This window comes from Ovis aries, chromosome 12, assembly GCF_016772045.2.
Source record: "Ovis aries strain OAR_USU_Benz2616 breed Rambouillet chromosome 12, ARS-UI_Ramb_v3.0, whole genome shotgun sequence".
Classification (NCBI taxonomy): Eukaryota; Metazoa; Chordata; class Mammalia; order Artiodactyla; family Bovidae; genus Ovis; species Ovis aries.
In genome coordinates, this window is record NC_056065.1 from 21,898,268 (window position 1) to 21,914,438 (window position 16,171).

Sequence of the window (16,171 nt, forward strand, 5' to 3'; positions counted from 1 at the left end):
ACACGTACATAGAAACACCTTTTAAATTTTCTTTTATTAAAGTATAGTTGATTTACAGTGTTCTAACAGTATCTGCTGCACAGCATGGTGACTCAGTTATATACATAAATACATTCTTTTTCTATAATTTTTTCCATTATGGTTTATCTCATGATATTGAATACAGTTCTGTGTACTCTACATAAGAAACACATTTTTGGATCTTACTCTTACATCTTGCTGTCTTCCTAAATTCACTTATTTGTAGTAGTTATCTAGTAGATTCTCTGTGTTTTTTGTGTAAATGATAACACTGTCTGTAAATAAAGGCAGTGTTCCTTTTTCCTTCCCAATCTTCCTTTTACTTTATTGTCTTGCTTTATTGTGCTTATTTAAACATCTGATAAAGTGTTTAATAGAATCAAGGAATGTTTTCTTGTATAATCTTAGAAGGGAAGAATTCAGTATTTCACTGTTATGATGTTGTTACAGGTTTTTTTCTGTGCACTTTTTATTAAGGAAATTTATTTCTTTGCCTAATTAGCTGAGTTTTTTTTTTTTCTGAATTGGTTAAATCACTTTACTGTATTTTTTGAGATAATCATGGTTTTTATCTTTCATTTTGTTACATTGTCTACACATTCAAATGTTAAACCACCCTTTCATTCCTAGCTTAAACCCCCCTTGGTCATAATGTATTATTTGTTTTATGTATAGCTGAATTCGATTTGCTAGGATTTTGTTGAGAAATTTTAATCTGCATTCATGAGGGATATTGATCTGTAGTTTTCTCTTATAAAGTTTTGTCATCTAGATTATACTGTCTCTTTTTATTTTATTTATTTTTTTGGCCATGCCATATAACTTGCAGGATCTTAAGTTTCCCAACCAGAGATGGAACCCAGGCCCTCAACAGTGAAAGCACTGAGTCCCAACTGCTGGACAGCCAGGGAATTCCCTACATCTCTTAAAATGTGTTAGAAAATGTTACCTTCCCGTTTTCCGAGTTTGTATTTTTTTTTTTTTTTTCCTTCAGTGTTTAGTAAAATTCACTAGTGAAATTATTTGGACCTGAAGTTTTCTTCTGTGAAGGTTTTGATAATAAATTCAGTTTCTTTCATATAATGAGAATATTCAGATTTTCTGTTTCTTTCTGTATCAGTTTTGATCATTTGTGTTTCTCATAGTTTGTATCTTTTATCTAATTTACCAGATTTATTGATATAAAGTTGTTCACGATACTTTTTTAATGCCTTTAGAATTTGTGCTGATATTTTTTATTTTATTACCAATATCAATAATTTATATCTTTTTTTGTTGCTTTATCTTGTTGAAGGGTTATTAATTTTGTTAATCTTTTCATAGGGACAGTTTTGGCTTGGTTATTTTGTGCTCTTTTTCTGTTATTTATATTTGCTTTTACATTTGTTATTTCCTTCCATTAAAGCTCTAAATTTCTCACTAATCACTGTCTTAGATAATTCCCACTAATTTTCTCTTTTGTATTTTTAATATATTGAAATCTTTTCTAAGCTCCCGTGAAAGCAAAAGTGTTAGTTGCTCAATAGAGTCTGACTCTGCAACCCCATTGTCTGTAGCCCATCAGGTTCCTCTGTCCATGGAAGTCTCTAGGCAAGAATACTAGAGTGGGGTGCCATTTCCTTCTCTGAAATAATACTGGAGTCGGTTGCCATGCCCTCCTCCAGGGGAATCTTAAAGCACCCCAAACAACAGTTTTAGTGTGGTCATCCATCCGTGGGTTAGAAATTCAGAAAAGACACAGTGCTAATGTCTTGATTCCGTTCTGTGATAACTGGGGCCTCTGCTGGGAAAACTTGAAGTCTGGGCATGACTAGAATCGTCTGAAGATTCACTCGTATCTGGCACTTAATACTCGATAACAGCTGGGATCTTCCTTTGATCTTTTGGTCTTGTTACCATAACAACTACATGAGTTTTTACTGTCTGATGTCTTGGACATCCTGGCAGCATGGAAGCTGATGTCCAAGAGCAGATACACTAAGGAGAGCCAGAAGGAAGCTGTATTGCCTTTTAAGACCTAGTCCTAGAAGTTGCATAGTGCTGTTTCCTGTCTAGTCAGAGGACCACTCAGAGTCAAGGAGAGAGACATTGCCTCTACCTCTTGATGGGAGTATCTGAGTCACATTCTAAGAAGAGCATGTGGGATGAAAGATACTTTTCTGGGCAGATATGGAAAACAACAGTTCTATAAGCTTCTTTAACCCATAGATTATTTAGAAATATGTTGTCAGTGGCCCAGTCGTTGGGGTCTTTCTGGGTGTTTTATTGCTGTTGATCCCTGATGTCGTTTCTGTTGCTGCCGGAGTCCTGTACAGTTTGATTCTTTTGCTCCTCGATGGCTTGTATTATGCTTGTGTGTGTGGTCTCTTGGTGCCTCTTACTGTGTATAGAGTTCTACAGATGTCAGTAGTTCAAGGTGACTATACTGAATTTTATATTTTTATTTTAAATTGTTATGTTTTCTTAGTGATCCCAAGTCATTTTATTAGTTACCGCAGAATGGGTGTTGTTACCTCCAACTGTGACTTTAATTGTTCTCTCTCTCCCTTTAGTTCTGCCAGGTTTCCTCTCATGGTTTTTAAGCTGTCTGAGGTACATTCCCAGGCAGGTTTGCTGTCTTCCTCATTAAAAGCTACTTTTATCTTATAAAATGCTCATTTTTCAATCTCTGGTAATTCCTTGAACTGTACTTAATAATCATATAGGATTTATCAGCTTTCCTATGTTTACTGTTTGTATAGCATATCTTTTTAAAATTTTTTTACTTTTAACATCTATGCCATTATTTTTAAGATGTATTTCTTATATATAACATAATTTGGGCTTTGTTTTTTTCCTAATCAGTCTAGCAGTTTCTGTCTTTTAAGTGAGTTATTTAGACCATTTGTGTTTATTGTAACTATTGCTATGTTTGCATTTAAATTTGTTTTTTATTTCTCTTTTTCCCTTTTCCATCTTTTTTTGGATTTAAGAAAATTAATACTTCATTATTATTTATTGTTTTTTTTCTGATTGTTCTAAAGACTATAGCATGTATATCACATCTTTTACCTACTTTGAGTTAGTTTTTTACCACTTTATACAAAATGTAGAAGCCTTGTAACCATATAGATTTCTTTATCTTCCCCTCCTTAATGTTATACATGCTGCTTATTGTATGTGTTTTATCAACATACATTGAAAACTCTATCAAACAAGGTTATAATTTTTGCTTCTAACAGTCATACATGCTTTAAAGAACTTAAGAGAACAGTAGTCTATTTTGCTTATACCCAGTTGTGGCCTATTACAGCAAATCAGTATGTTTCGATTAAACTGTGAATTGCCACTTTGGCTATAAGGTATTCTTTTTCTCAGCCCTATTTAATAGATGTTTTTAATCAGCTGAGTTAGAGCATATTCAGTAAAAGTCAGCATTTAGCTGCTGTGTTGATTTAAATGGAAAATAATGCTTCATTGTTTTATTATGTTAACTTAGACTATATTTAATTGAAGTGCTCAATAAAGATTTTTATTTCTGTGACATACTTTAGCTATATTTGTAATGAGAGGTTCTGTTGGTTTGAGTTTACTAGTAGAATTTCCATTTTAAAAATAATAATTTTTAATAAGCTATTAATAATTTTTATGATATAGTTTCTTAGTGTTTATCGGTAGTGCCTCTACTATTTTTCCACGTGAAGTGCATGTTTATATTTTTCAGTAAACTTATATTCTGAAACAAGGTTACGCGCTTTTGATTTAGGTTTAGTAGTAATAGGTTCATCTTTACTCCATCACTTAGGATTCATACCTGAAACGTGATATTAGGTGATCTGTCTCCTGATAACAGTGGATCTGTACTGCAAGTACACTTCACTGGCAAGGAACTGTCCTAAAAGAATGCTATTTTGAAGAAGTAGTTTACTTCTTTGTAAGTATTTTAAGTATTAAGTATCTATTAGTATGTTATTAGGCTTCCCTCATAGCTCAGTTGATAAAGAATCTTCCTTCAATGCAGGAAACCTGGGTTCCATTCCTGGGTTGGGAGGATCCCCTGGAGAAGGAAATGGCAACCCATTCTAGTATTCTTGCCTGGAGAATCCCATGGACAGAGGAGCCTGGCAGGCTACAGTCCATGGGATCATAAGAGTTAGACACATGTTCTAAGTATGTTATTCCTTAGAAATACATCCTTTTAAAACATCAACAAAAGAAAACTTTGACCTTTTTCTAGAAATCACAGAATGGATTTTTACAAGAATTAAAGTCAAAAGATATTCAGAGCAAAGCTAAATAATTTTCAGTTCAGTTCAGTCTCTCAGTCATGTCCGACTCTTTGCGACCCCATGAATTGCAGCTCGCCAGGTCTCCCTGTCCATCACCAACTTCCAGAGTTCACTCAAACTCATGTCCATCGGGTCGGTGATGCCATCCAGCTATCTCATCCTCTGTCATCCCCTTCTCCTCCTGCCCCCAATCCTTCCCAGCATCAGAATCTTTTCCAGTGAGTCAACTCTTTGCATGAGGTGGCCAAAGTACTGGAGCTTCAGCTTTAGCATCATTCCCTCCAGAGAAATCCCAGGGCTGATCTCCTTTAGGATGAACTGGTTGGATCTCCTTGCAGTGCAAGGGACTCTCAAGAGTCTTCTCCAACACCACAGTTCAAAAGCATTAATTCTTAGGCACTCAGACTTCTTCACAGTCCAACTCTCACATCCGTACATGACCACTGGAAAAACCATAGCCTTGACTAGATGGACCTTTGTTGGCAAAGTAATGTCTCTGCTTAGGTATCCTTATTATTTCTAACTGACAAAAATTATTCCCAAATCACAAATACTTATTGACATGCATCATTCAACAAATAATTGTTCTTGGCACTGGGGGTAATCACTGTGGAAAGGGGCATTCCAGCGAGAGGAAATGTCAGGTGCTAAGTCCTTGGATCAGTAGTGAGGCGGTTCTGAAGAAAACCGAGGGAGGTGTGACTGGAACCTAGGGAATCCTGGGGGAGGAACAGTGAAATGAGGACAGAGAGGAAGCCTGGAACCTAGTGACAGCGTCTGAAAGGTTGTGAATGACCTTTTGATTTTATGACTTTCAGGGAACAAAACTTGGTGACAAGCTGAATGGCAACGTCTTTTCTTTTCGTAGACCTTGAACATTTATTCCTGCTTAATATTTTACCAGTGTGTAATGGTTTGATTGATCGATTGATTGAGAAGCCACCCAGACGTTCTATGCCAAATATACTTATTTATGGTAATAATGTCTGAGCTGTCTTATGCCAGCTAATGAAATGATTTATTTGAGGAAGAAGGCGAATGAGTATAACATATGTGCCAGTTTGTTTAGCTGCTTTAAAAAACAATCTTACTTTCATGCTTTACTGAAAGGCTATTCTACCATCTTAGGAGAATTATGCATTCTTGATTGTTTTCTTAACAAAAAGATCTAAATTATTCTTTGTCTCATCACATTTTCCCTGTTATCTTCCTTTGGACAGAATTAGTTTTGTTAGAGAACTGAGAGAACAAAAAGCTGCTAAATTGGTAAAACTCACATTCTATGGAGCATCTATCTCTAATTAAATAAGGCACTGCCCAAGACAAAAAGTTCAGTAAGTGTCATTTTTTTCTACTAATGGCTGGGTTCCCAGAATGATTCATATTTTAGCCTATGATATCATCCTTTTTTAAGTGCTTAGACAGACAAGTAAACACTTAAGAGAAATAGAATAAAATGAAAAGGGAAGTAGAAATAAGTCACAAGAGTACCAGTCTAATTCAGGCTTTAGCCTGAGTGTTGTATGTTGTTTTCATTCAGAAGATCATTGTGGTTTTAGTGGCAATTTCATTGGTTTGGGATTTAATTTTGTCTAACAGTGGCATTAATGCTATATGGAAAGCACCTGCTTTCATTTTCTGAGTCCTGTTAAGAAAGTTAATCCTGAGAGAGGGTTCTGGGAGGAGGGGTGGATGAAATGTTTTCTCCCCTTCTGATTCCAATTTATCTCCCTGTCTTGAGCCAAGCAGCTTCTGAAGTCAGAAGGCCTACAGGAATGAGGGAGAATTTAGGCTCTGAAGGAGTCCCCATACAGAGCTGAGGCAGGATTTTATCTCACCCACTGAGAGCCCAGGGGATGATGCAGGAGAAGCCTTAGGTAAGGGCCAGAATGTGGCAGATCTAGAAAGAGTACAGTCTGCAAAAATCTTCATTCCTCCCAGATTCATGTCATAAAATGTTAATTCCCAGGCAATAATGCATTATTAGTTAAAATCCCACAAAGGACTTTTAAAGGGGATTATTTGAAATTATTTTAAAATTTACTGAATATTGGATTACTATTTCTTAGGTAAAGAGGATTAGATACCTAAGAATAGGCAGGACAGGTCTTGAGAGACATGTGGTGGTGATGGTAGGGAGAGGGGACCACCTGACTCAACCTCAGAATTTACTCTAAAACCATTGTGATGTAGTCAGGGTGATCCTAACACAGGAGTAGACCAATAAATCAGTGGAACAAAATAGAGCCTTTCTCAACCAGAATTCTTCCAGTGAGTCACAAAACAGTCATTTTCTCAGTTTTTGCCAAGGATAGAACTAGTAGCATTCTAGATGCTTTGGAGAGAAGTCCATTCATTATATGTAGTAAATGTATTAGGCATTATGGTTTAGTTCTCTTATAGAACCTACAGCGAGAGATACTAGGTTCTTCAGAACTGGAATGCGGCAGAGGTAAATTCTTGTAAAGGTGAACTTCACTTTATGAGAAAAGGTGTTTTGTTTTTGTAGCAGTGCAGGCACAGTTGGCACATAGGGGAGAAAATGAATTTCAACCCTTAGGTCACATCATGCAGGAAATAAATTCCAGAGAAATTCAAAACTTAGATGTAAAAATGAAAGCAAAAATCTTAGAAGATAATCTTGGATTCTACCTGTAATAATGTCTGAATGGCAAATAAAATAAATCAGAATACCCCCAAATTTAATTTAAACTAATTTAGTTTAATTTAAAATTATACCTCTCAGAGTACATCAACTGTAAAGTCTTTGATTTGGCTTACAAAAAGACACTTTATATACATATGTCAATATGCAGAAATCTATTTGGAAAAAATACTTGGAATACAAATGAACAATATTTAGATGAATAGTATACAGAAACACTTTGAAACTAGTGAGAAAAAATCAAAATTCCAATAGGGAAAAATAGCCAATGATACGAATAAGTAATTCCTTCACGTAGAGTTGTGAAAAGGCAGCACTAATCTATAGTGGCTGTGTTGGAAGTGAATGGGGTTTGCTTGCAAGTGGACAGGATGGAATTTTCTAAAGTAAAGAAAATATTCTGTATCACTATGGAAATACTTTGTCAAAAGTCTTTGAACTGTGTATCTAAAAGCTGTACACTTATGTATGTAAATTATATCTCAGTAAAGTTGATTTTAAAGCTGTAGTTACTGCCTTTCAGTGGTAATGTTTTAAAGTATGTTACTATCGTAATTAAAGCTGTTGGGCCAAAAGATGTTCTCTGACTTTTCTTGTAGATAGGTGAATTTTTACAGCCTTCATGGAAGCAACTCTGAAACCTCTATTAAGATAAAATTATCAGATCATACCTTTCAGTCCAGTAGGCCTGTTCCACAAACTCTGTTCCATAGAATAAAAGTCTAAGTATGTAAAAACATGTATGCAAATATGTTTAATGCAGAACTGCCCTTAGTGGCTAAAACTTAGGTACCAAATAAATGCCCATTTGTAAGCAAATGGCCGGTTAAATTATGGAGCATCTTAATTACAAGATACTATATAGCTATTTAAAAAAATGGATAAGAACTACATCACCTGAAAGGGTTTCCATGAGGTATTGTTAAAGGAGAAAAGTATAATGCACATAAGAAAACCAAATAGGCTTATTTCATTTTTGAAAAGCATATAGTGCTGTTAAATATAATGTAAAGAAACATCTTTTAATATATGTGTAGGAAAAACACTGAAGGATATATTCAAGAAGGTTGACGTCGTTTACCTAGTGTGAAGGGCAAGATGTGAGGGGGTAGGAGAGGGGAAGAGGAATGGAGAGAGAAGCAAAAACAACCAAAAAAAAGTAGGACAGTCAACATTGAAGAAGTACACATGCAGATAAAGTATTCCATATTTGCGGCATTTCACATGTGTGCGTAAATTAGGCCTCCATGGCTCAGTGGGTGAAGAATCCACCCGCAATGCCAGAGACACAGGAGGTGTGGGTTTGATCCCTGGAAAGGAAATGGCAACCCACTCCTGTATTCTTGCCTGAAAAATCCCATGGACAGAAGAGCCTGGTGGGCTATAGTCCACGGGGCTGCAAAGAGCTGGACAGCACTTAAGCGATTGAGCACAGCACAGCATAAACTAGGAGAGGATGCTAGGGTTTTATGTACTGGCATATAGATACTGGTAATATACATTCAAATTTTAGAAAGTGTGTTACAGAGTAAAGTTTATAACAGTTATATTTTAGTAAGTGAAAGAATCTCTTCAGATGAGTTCTTGTTAAATCTGAGTCAGAGCAACTTTCTTGTTTCTAGACTTCTTTCACTTTCTCTGAGAAAGTTTCCAGAATATTTCTCTTGGCTTTTAAGTTCCTCAAGTGGATATCCTTTTATTTTGGAGAGTTAAGACTAAAACAGAACAACAGTTGTATAGTTCTCCTGTTTCCTTCTACACCACACCTCGATAGTATTAACTGGATGTTTCCCACAGTCAGATCTGCGTAGACTGCAGAGTTCTTTTGCTACCGTGGATGACAGAATGAAAGTTGAATAGCTCTAGCTCCTTGGGTTTGCAGGGATTCCACTTGGCTTTTCACTAAAGAATATGCAAGGAAGCGCAGTCAGATCTCAGCTGGTGTCTTTTAGCCGTCCATTTTTTTGTTCTGGCTATAAATTTTATGCTTTTATTTCACTAACTCTGGAGGTTGAGAATATATAGCTAATTTGAGATGGGGCTAACCCTTATGTCAGAAAGTGAAGAGGAACTAAGAAGTCTCTTGATGAAAGGGAAAGAGGAGGGTGAAAAAATTTGCTTTAAGCTCAACATTCAGAAAACAAAGATCATGGCATCTGGTCCCATCACTTCATGGAAATAGATGGGGAAACAGTGGAAACAGTGTCAGACTTTATTTTGGGGGGCTCCAAAATCACTGTAGATGGTGACTGCAGCCATGAAATTAAAAGACACTTACTCCGTGGAAGGAAAGTTATGACCAATCTATATAGCATATGCAAAAGCAGAGACATTACTTTGCCAACAAAGGTCCGTCTAGTCAAGGCTATGGTTTTCCAGTAGTCATGTATGGATGTGAGAGTTGGACTGTGAAGAAAGCTGAGTGCCGAAGAATTGATGCTTTTGAACTGTGGTGTTGGAGAAGACTCTTGAGAGTCCTTTGCACTGCAAGGAGATCCAACCAGTCTGTCCTAAAGGACATCAGTCCTGAGTATTCATTGGAAGGATTGATGCTGAAGCTGAAAATCCAATACTTCAGCCACTTGATGTGGAGAATTGACTCATTGGAAAAAGTCCCTGATGCTGGGAGGGATTGGGGGCAGGAGGAGAAGGGGATGACCAAGGATGAGATGGCTGGATGGCATCACCGACTCAGTGGACATGAATTTGGGTGGACTCCGGGAGTTGGTGATGGACAGGGGGCCTGACGTGCTGCGATTCACGGGGTCGCAAAGAGTCGGACACGACTGAGCAACTGAACTGAACTGAACTGAAAGCAATAGAAGTGTTGATCTAGAAGAAACCCTGCATCTGTGGTCAGCATTGCTTTAGATTTCTTTCAAATTATAGTGTATACTTCTGTCACTATTTGAGTTTTCTGTGGCCTTCTTACTTAGAACATAAAACCCATCTTTCACTGTCTCATAAATAGAAAGCAAGATTTGCTAAATGAAGATCTGTATCTTTTGTTGAACTGTCCTATTCCTCATCTTTGAGAAACCTTTGGTTCTCCATGTGTGTGTCATATATATATATCTCCCCATAAACCTCTCTGTGTTTGCTACAAGAGACTGAAAGAGTGTTTCAGTTCCCTTCATTTACCTTTACCAACATAGGACTTGTCACCAGACTGCTTAACCCCTTTATAATTGATTAAGACATTATTTTGAATAGCTTGGGATACACATGCATGTGCACACACACACACACACACACACACATACACACACACACATATACTTAAAAGAATCCAAAGCAAGATTCACTAATACTGTAGCCAGCCTACTTGATATTTAAATGTAAAGCATCTTATAAGATCAATCTTACTCAACAAGACACCCAGCTCAGGGAATCTTATCACATAGAATGTTTTGTAAGTCCAACAAAGCACTCAATTTGAGACCTAAATTGAGTGTTGGAGACAGTGTTGGGATATCTGTATGAAGAGCACTTCCAATGAATATTTATATCCCGTTAAATTCTTTCATTTCAAGGTTCCTGAGAAGATTTAAAAATAAAATAGCTCCAACTCCTGATTAAAAAAACAACCTGAAGACCCCTATTCTAAAGACAGTCTGCCTGGATGTAATCAAGAAACCTTTAAATTATTAACTCAGCTTTCAAACTTCTGTGCTACAAACTAACCATCATTTAAAAGCACTTTGGTGAATCATATTTTCTGCTCTTGAAGCCTGACTTTTTGCATGGACAGCCGTTATTTATTTAGCTGTGAATTCTTAAATATTGATCCTTACACTTTTAAAGTGTATCAAGGCAGAAGTTTAAAGGAATAGTAGCTGATTAATTAATCATTTAAATTGAGTGGAAAAAAATACCATGCACACACAATATACCAAATATAATTATCCTTTTTTCATTGGGACTTTCTGGAGAGTATGAAACTCAAAAGATGGAGAAACTATGGTGAACTGGCATTAATAAGTGTTAGTAGAACCGATGTAAGTATAGGAGAGTTAAGACACACATGGGAATGTCTTTAGTATGAATTCTTTAGCTTTTAAAACATTAAAGAAATTGTAATTAATTCAAGGCACTAATATTTTAGAAATTAAAAAGGTCTTAATTTTTTTTTTCTTTTTTCTTTTTTGGTTTTAAACAGGCCATATACTCCTTTGAAAGGAGGAATCTCCAATGTATGGTTTGACAGACTTAAAATATCAAATGACTGCCCAGAGCACCTTGAATCAATTGATGTAATGTGCCAGGTGCTTACAGATTTGATTGATGATGAAGTAAAAACTGGCATCAAGAAGAACAGAATACTAGTAGGTAAGATTTTTAGATGTTGGCAATTTAAATATTCTGATTCACTTGTTTAATTCTCTACTTTGAATTTTACTTGGAACATTATTTGGGAGCACTTTATATATCATATAAGACCTATTCATAGTTTCCCAGATAGCGCAGTGGTTAAAATCTACCTGCCACTGCAGGAGATGCAAGAGATGTGGGTTTTGTTTCTGGGTCGGGAAAGTTCCTAAAGGAGGACATGACAGCCCACTCCAGTATTGTTGCCTGGGAAATGCCATGGACAGGGGAGCCTGGTGGGCTAGAGTCTGCGGGCTTGCAAGAGCCGGCGCAACTTAGTGACTAAACCACCACCGTCGTGTTGTAAGTAAGTTTAGAATGCACTTTGAAATCCTGTGTAGACAGGATTTGAGCCCATTAATAAACTGCCTTTGTGTTTATCGGAGTACTAAGCTATTCATTGAGTTAAGAAGCAATGTGATATAATGGATGGAATCCATTCTTTTCTGTCTTGGCTTCAGTATTCACTTTGTTAGTTAAAAGCAACTGGCCTGCCAGCCCAGTAACATCACCTTGCTGGGCCTTTGTTTCCTCATCAGTGTTTAACTGTGTTTCTGTGTTTAACACCATGTCACAGAGATGAATATAGAACATTATAGGAGTACTGTGAAGAACCTAGTAAAGGATACCAACTCATCTAGGGCATCATGAAACAGTTACAAGCTAGAACTCAAGATACATGAGTGTATAACGGATTCTGTCATTTGATCATTTAGCAAACATTTTCTAAGTACTGTGTGTCAGGTAATAAGTCGAATGCTCAAAGAGACACAGGTAAATACAGCAGGATCTATGTGCCCCAATTGCTTACAACCAAGAAGAGACCATGAGGTACGTGTAAAACTGTCCTGCAAACTAGCCTCGACAAGCACCCTAAGGCTGTATAACTGGCCGCTCTTCAAATAGAATGATCATGTATATTTATTTTTATTTCTCAGTACCCATTGCAATGCCCAGCACAGAACTGAATATTTATAATCAGTGGCATGATCTGATCAGTAAACTGATGATTTAAGTAATTCGAATTTAGATGAAGAAGTCATAAGTATTTGGAGCTATTAGGGAACAATTTAAGAAAAAAGTGTCCAAGATATATGAGATTTTAAGATGTGCAAATAAAATTTTAACTATTGTAGTATGGATATCTAGATATAGAGAGTGATATGAATGGTAAATAGAAGTAAAAAAAGTAGTGCTTGTTGTCTGACTGGACGTTAGATAGTTTTAGCAGAAAGTTTATTGTGTGACTGAGCAATGCCTGTTGATCTCATAGTTCGACTAACAGCTAGAAGAGCATGGTGGCATAGTGACAAAAATAGTTCAAATCTGAAGTCCACCATTGCCCAGCTGGTTCATCACTTAATAACCTGCACTGATTTTCTGTTGCCTCATCTGTAAAGTGGGAATAATGATACAGTATCTATTTTACTGGGAGACTGAGTGAGTGTGAAGTTGCTCAGTGGTGTCTGACTTTTTGCGAGTGACCCTATGTACTGTAGCCTGCCAGGCTCCTCAATCCATGGGATTTTCCAGGCAAGAATACTGGAGTGGGTTGCCATTTGCTTCTCCCGGAGATCTTCCCAACCCAGGAATCAAAGCCGGGTCTCCTGCATTGATTGCAGGCAGACTCCTTACCGCCTGAGCCACCAGGGAAGTCCCTTACTGGAAGATGATGTCTGTCAAATACTTGGCTCGTTTTACAATAAAATACATTCTTTCTGAGTCCCCTTTTATCCTGTATTCTATAGGCTAGTAGGATCCTGAAGTAATGCGATGACAGTGTGAATAAGTAGAAAATACACTTAGTACTCTTAATGCGCATTTGTTAAAGCGTATATCAGATTGAATTGTAACTGTTGATACTTATCTGCTTGTCTTTTCCCCCATCCCTATTCCTTGCCCTTCCCCATATCCATCAGTTATTTCATCTTATCCATTTTTGAAAAGAGACTATGTACGGATTGTTATAGGGTCAGAGAGTTGATAAGAATTTTGAATCTAGGTTTACTTCATTTTAAAGCCCATGATTCTTTTGTTTAACTGAATATTTGTAAAACTCTTAATACATGCTGTCAAATTCTTTTCATGAAAACACTGTACCTATTGGTACTTCTCCCACCTTTATTAGAATATCCGTCTTATTATACCTTGCTGAATGACACTGTCTTGAAAAGTCTTTGCTAAAAATAAGTAAAAAGTGGCAATTAATTTACACTTAATTTATTTTCCTTTTAATTCTGTTTGTTATGTTCTGACATGAGAAAGCTGTTTTTAGTTATCTGGTTTTTCCAAATAACATCTCAGATTAAGAAGTTATTCTTCTAGAATTGGAGTAGAATATTCTTCTAGAATATTCAAGTAGATTTTCTACTGACTTTTCCATAATGTTTTTTAAATTTGTAATTCTTTGATTCATCTAGAATTTATTTTAGTTTCTTTCTACTATATCATGAAAGGTTTTAGTTATTTTCTGAGGTTCCAAGAAAACCTTGTTAAAAGATGATCTTATTTATTAAGCAGTCCACAGTTTGATCGATATTTTATCATAGCTCCATTGAATTTTTAACAACAAATTTCATTTTAGAAGAGTTATAAATGACTAAAGTATGAAATTTGAAATTTATTACAAAATATATGTAATAGGAAATTTATATGCACTTACATGATTATAAAATAATTGGGAAAGAGAAAAATTTCTTAGAATTTGTGAGGTGAACCTATCAACTCCTACAAAGCCTCTTTCATAGCTTGAGATATGAAAGAGACACAGAAGTGTAGATTCAAGGTTGTTTGTCTTTGTTACCTGTACTGTTAGTTATTTAACCATTCAATGAAAATACATCTTTGAGGCATTTCTATAAAGTTAAGCATGTGTGTCAAAATATATGTGATGCTTAACCTTCTTTATAAAACAAAACACCTGTTACTGCCTCCTTTTCGTATGCTGGATTCTTCACATGGGTTGGCTGTTGATGCTTAGAGAAATGGCATTCTAGTCCTATCAGATTTCCCTTGTAGTTATTATTATTTTTCTTTTTGTCTTATTGATCTGGCTAAACTCTCAATTCACTTCAAAATGTGGTACATGAGGCAATATCGTTATGTATTTGAATGTTTGTACATGCGTTTCCCAAGTTATAAATAGCATAATTGCAAACACACTAACGGAGCTGACAGCAGTTTAACACGGTTAAGAACTTGGGCCGTGCACTCAGACTGCAAGTTTCTAATCCTAGTGGGTATGTGAGTGTCCTTAACCTCTGGGCTTGGGCAATAATAATAGAACTTAGAGAGTTGTGATAATTCAATTATTCAATTCCGGTGAAGGGCTTAGAAACATGCCTGGCGTGTGATGATGATGCTGTTAGCCACTCTCTATCCCACCTGCCCTGCTGTCTGTCCACGCAGCAGGAAGCCTGTCCTGGGCCGCTGCTGCCCTTGGGAGACTCTCAAGGAGCTCCGTGTCCCTTCCCTACCAGCTGTTTTCTTTCCCTAATGGTATACATGCTGATTTTCATTGCTCATAGATTGTTTAAGATTTTTAAATGCTGTTTTTAACATTTTAATCGAGGTATTCAATGAGAAGTCAAAGAAAAGTGCATTTGAGATGCTGAGTCATTTTTATTAAAAGAACAATGCATTTGAGATACAGGAAACACATTTTTAATGAATTCTAAGAGAAAAAACTTGAAAATTAAAGGATTAAAAAGGAAAACATGAGATAATAAGTACAAAATTATTACTCTTATTAATTTTGTTTAGTATGTGATAAAATTTCAGATTTAATATCATATACTGTGTCCTCATGGAACCCTTGTCTCTGAGACTGTGGTTTCAACCAGTATAGTTTTGTAAACAAAACTATTCTCTATATTTGAATAATTGGCAGCCCATTCTTTTTTTTCTGGTTTTATTTTAATTAGTGATATTTTATTATATTAAACTTAGTTTAAAAAATGTTTTTATGGTATATGATATACCCCTTTTCCAGTAGTTTACACAGCTTGCTGCTGCTGCTAAATCACTTCAGTCGTGTCCGATTCTGTGCAACTCCATAGACGGCAGCCCACCAGGCTCCCCCGTCCCTGGGATTCTCCAGGCAAGAACACCGGAGTAGGTTGCCATTTCCTTCTCCAGTGCATGAAAGTGAAAAGTGAAAGTGAAGTTGCTCAGTCGTGTCCGACTCTTAGCGACCCCATGGACTGCAGCCCACCAGGCTCCTCCGTCCATGGGATTTTCCAGCCAAGAGTACTGGAGTGGGGTGCCATTGCCTTCTCCGTTACACAGCTTAGTCAGGTCAAAAATGATGCTTCTCATACTAAATTTAATTTCCAAATTATTCATAGAACTTTTAAGTGCTGGAGTACCCAAAAAAAAACTTATCAAAAGCTTTACATTATAATGAGGGTGATAGCAAAGTGTTTTATACTTTCCAAGTATTATTATAAAAGTATTTACAAGGTATATAGTGTGAACAGTGAAGAATGAACATAACAGATTTTCCGGGAGGGTGGGCAGCTGAAAACTGCTTTCTAGAAGAGATAATTTCCAACTGAGTTTTAAAGAATGAATGAGAATATGGCTGGTAGACAAGAAGGGAAACATTCCTGAAAGAAAACAAGGGACACACTAAAATGTCTCAGGAACTACTGGTTTGGTGTACAGTTCAACTGCTAGGATTATTGAATTACATACAGAGAATGAGTCAGTCGGATGAGCGTTTTAAAAGGAATACACTGACAACACTGTGGAGGCTGAAGGCCAGGGGAAGAGGCAGTGGATCCAGTAGAATGAGGGACCAACACATACAGTGTTTCAAGACTTTGGAAAGACAAGGCTGTAAGGTTAC

General features: G+C 36.5%; 1 protein-coding gene across 1 annotated transcript in view; it reads left to right on the forward strand.

The window, feature by feature from the left end:
* Positions 1-16,171, forward strand: part of LYPLAL1 (lysophospholipase like 1) — a 30,783-nt gene that overhangs the window by 7,993 nt on the left and 6,619 nt on the right. Inside the window, exon 3 of the mRNA XM_027976276.3 lies at positions 11,114-11,283. Within this exon, the coding sequence (XP_027832077.2) occupies positions 11,114-11,283 (170 nt within the window). The remainder of the gene's footprint in view (positions 1-11,113; positions 11,284-16,171) is intronic.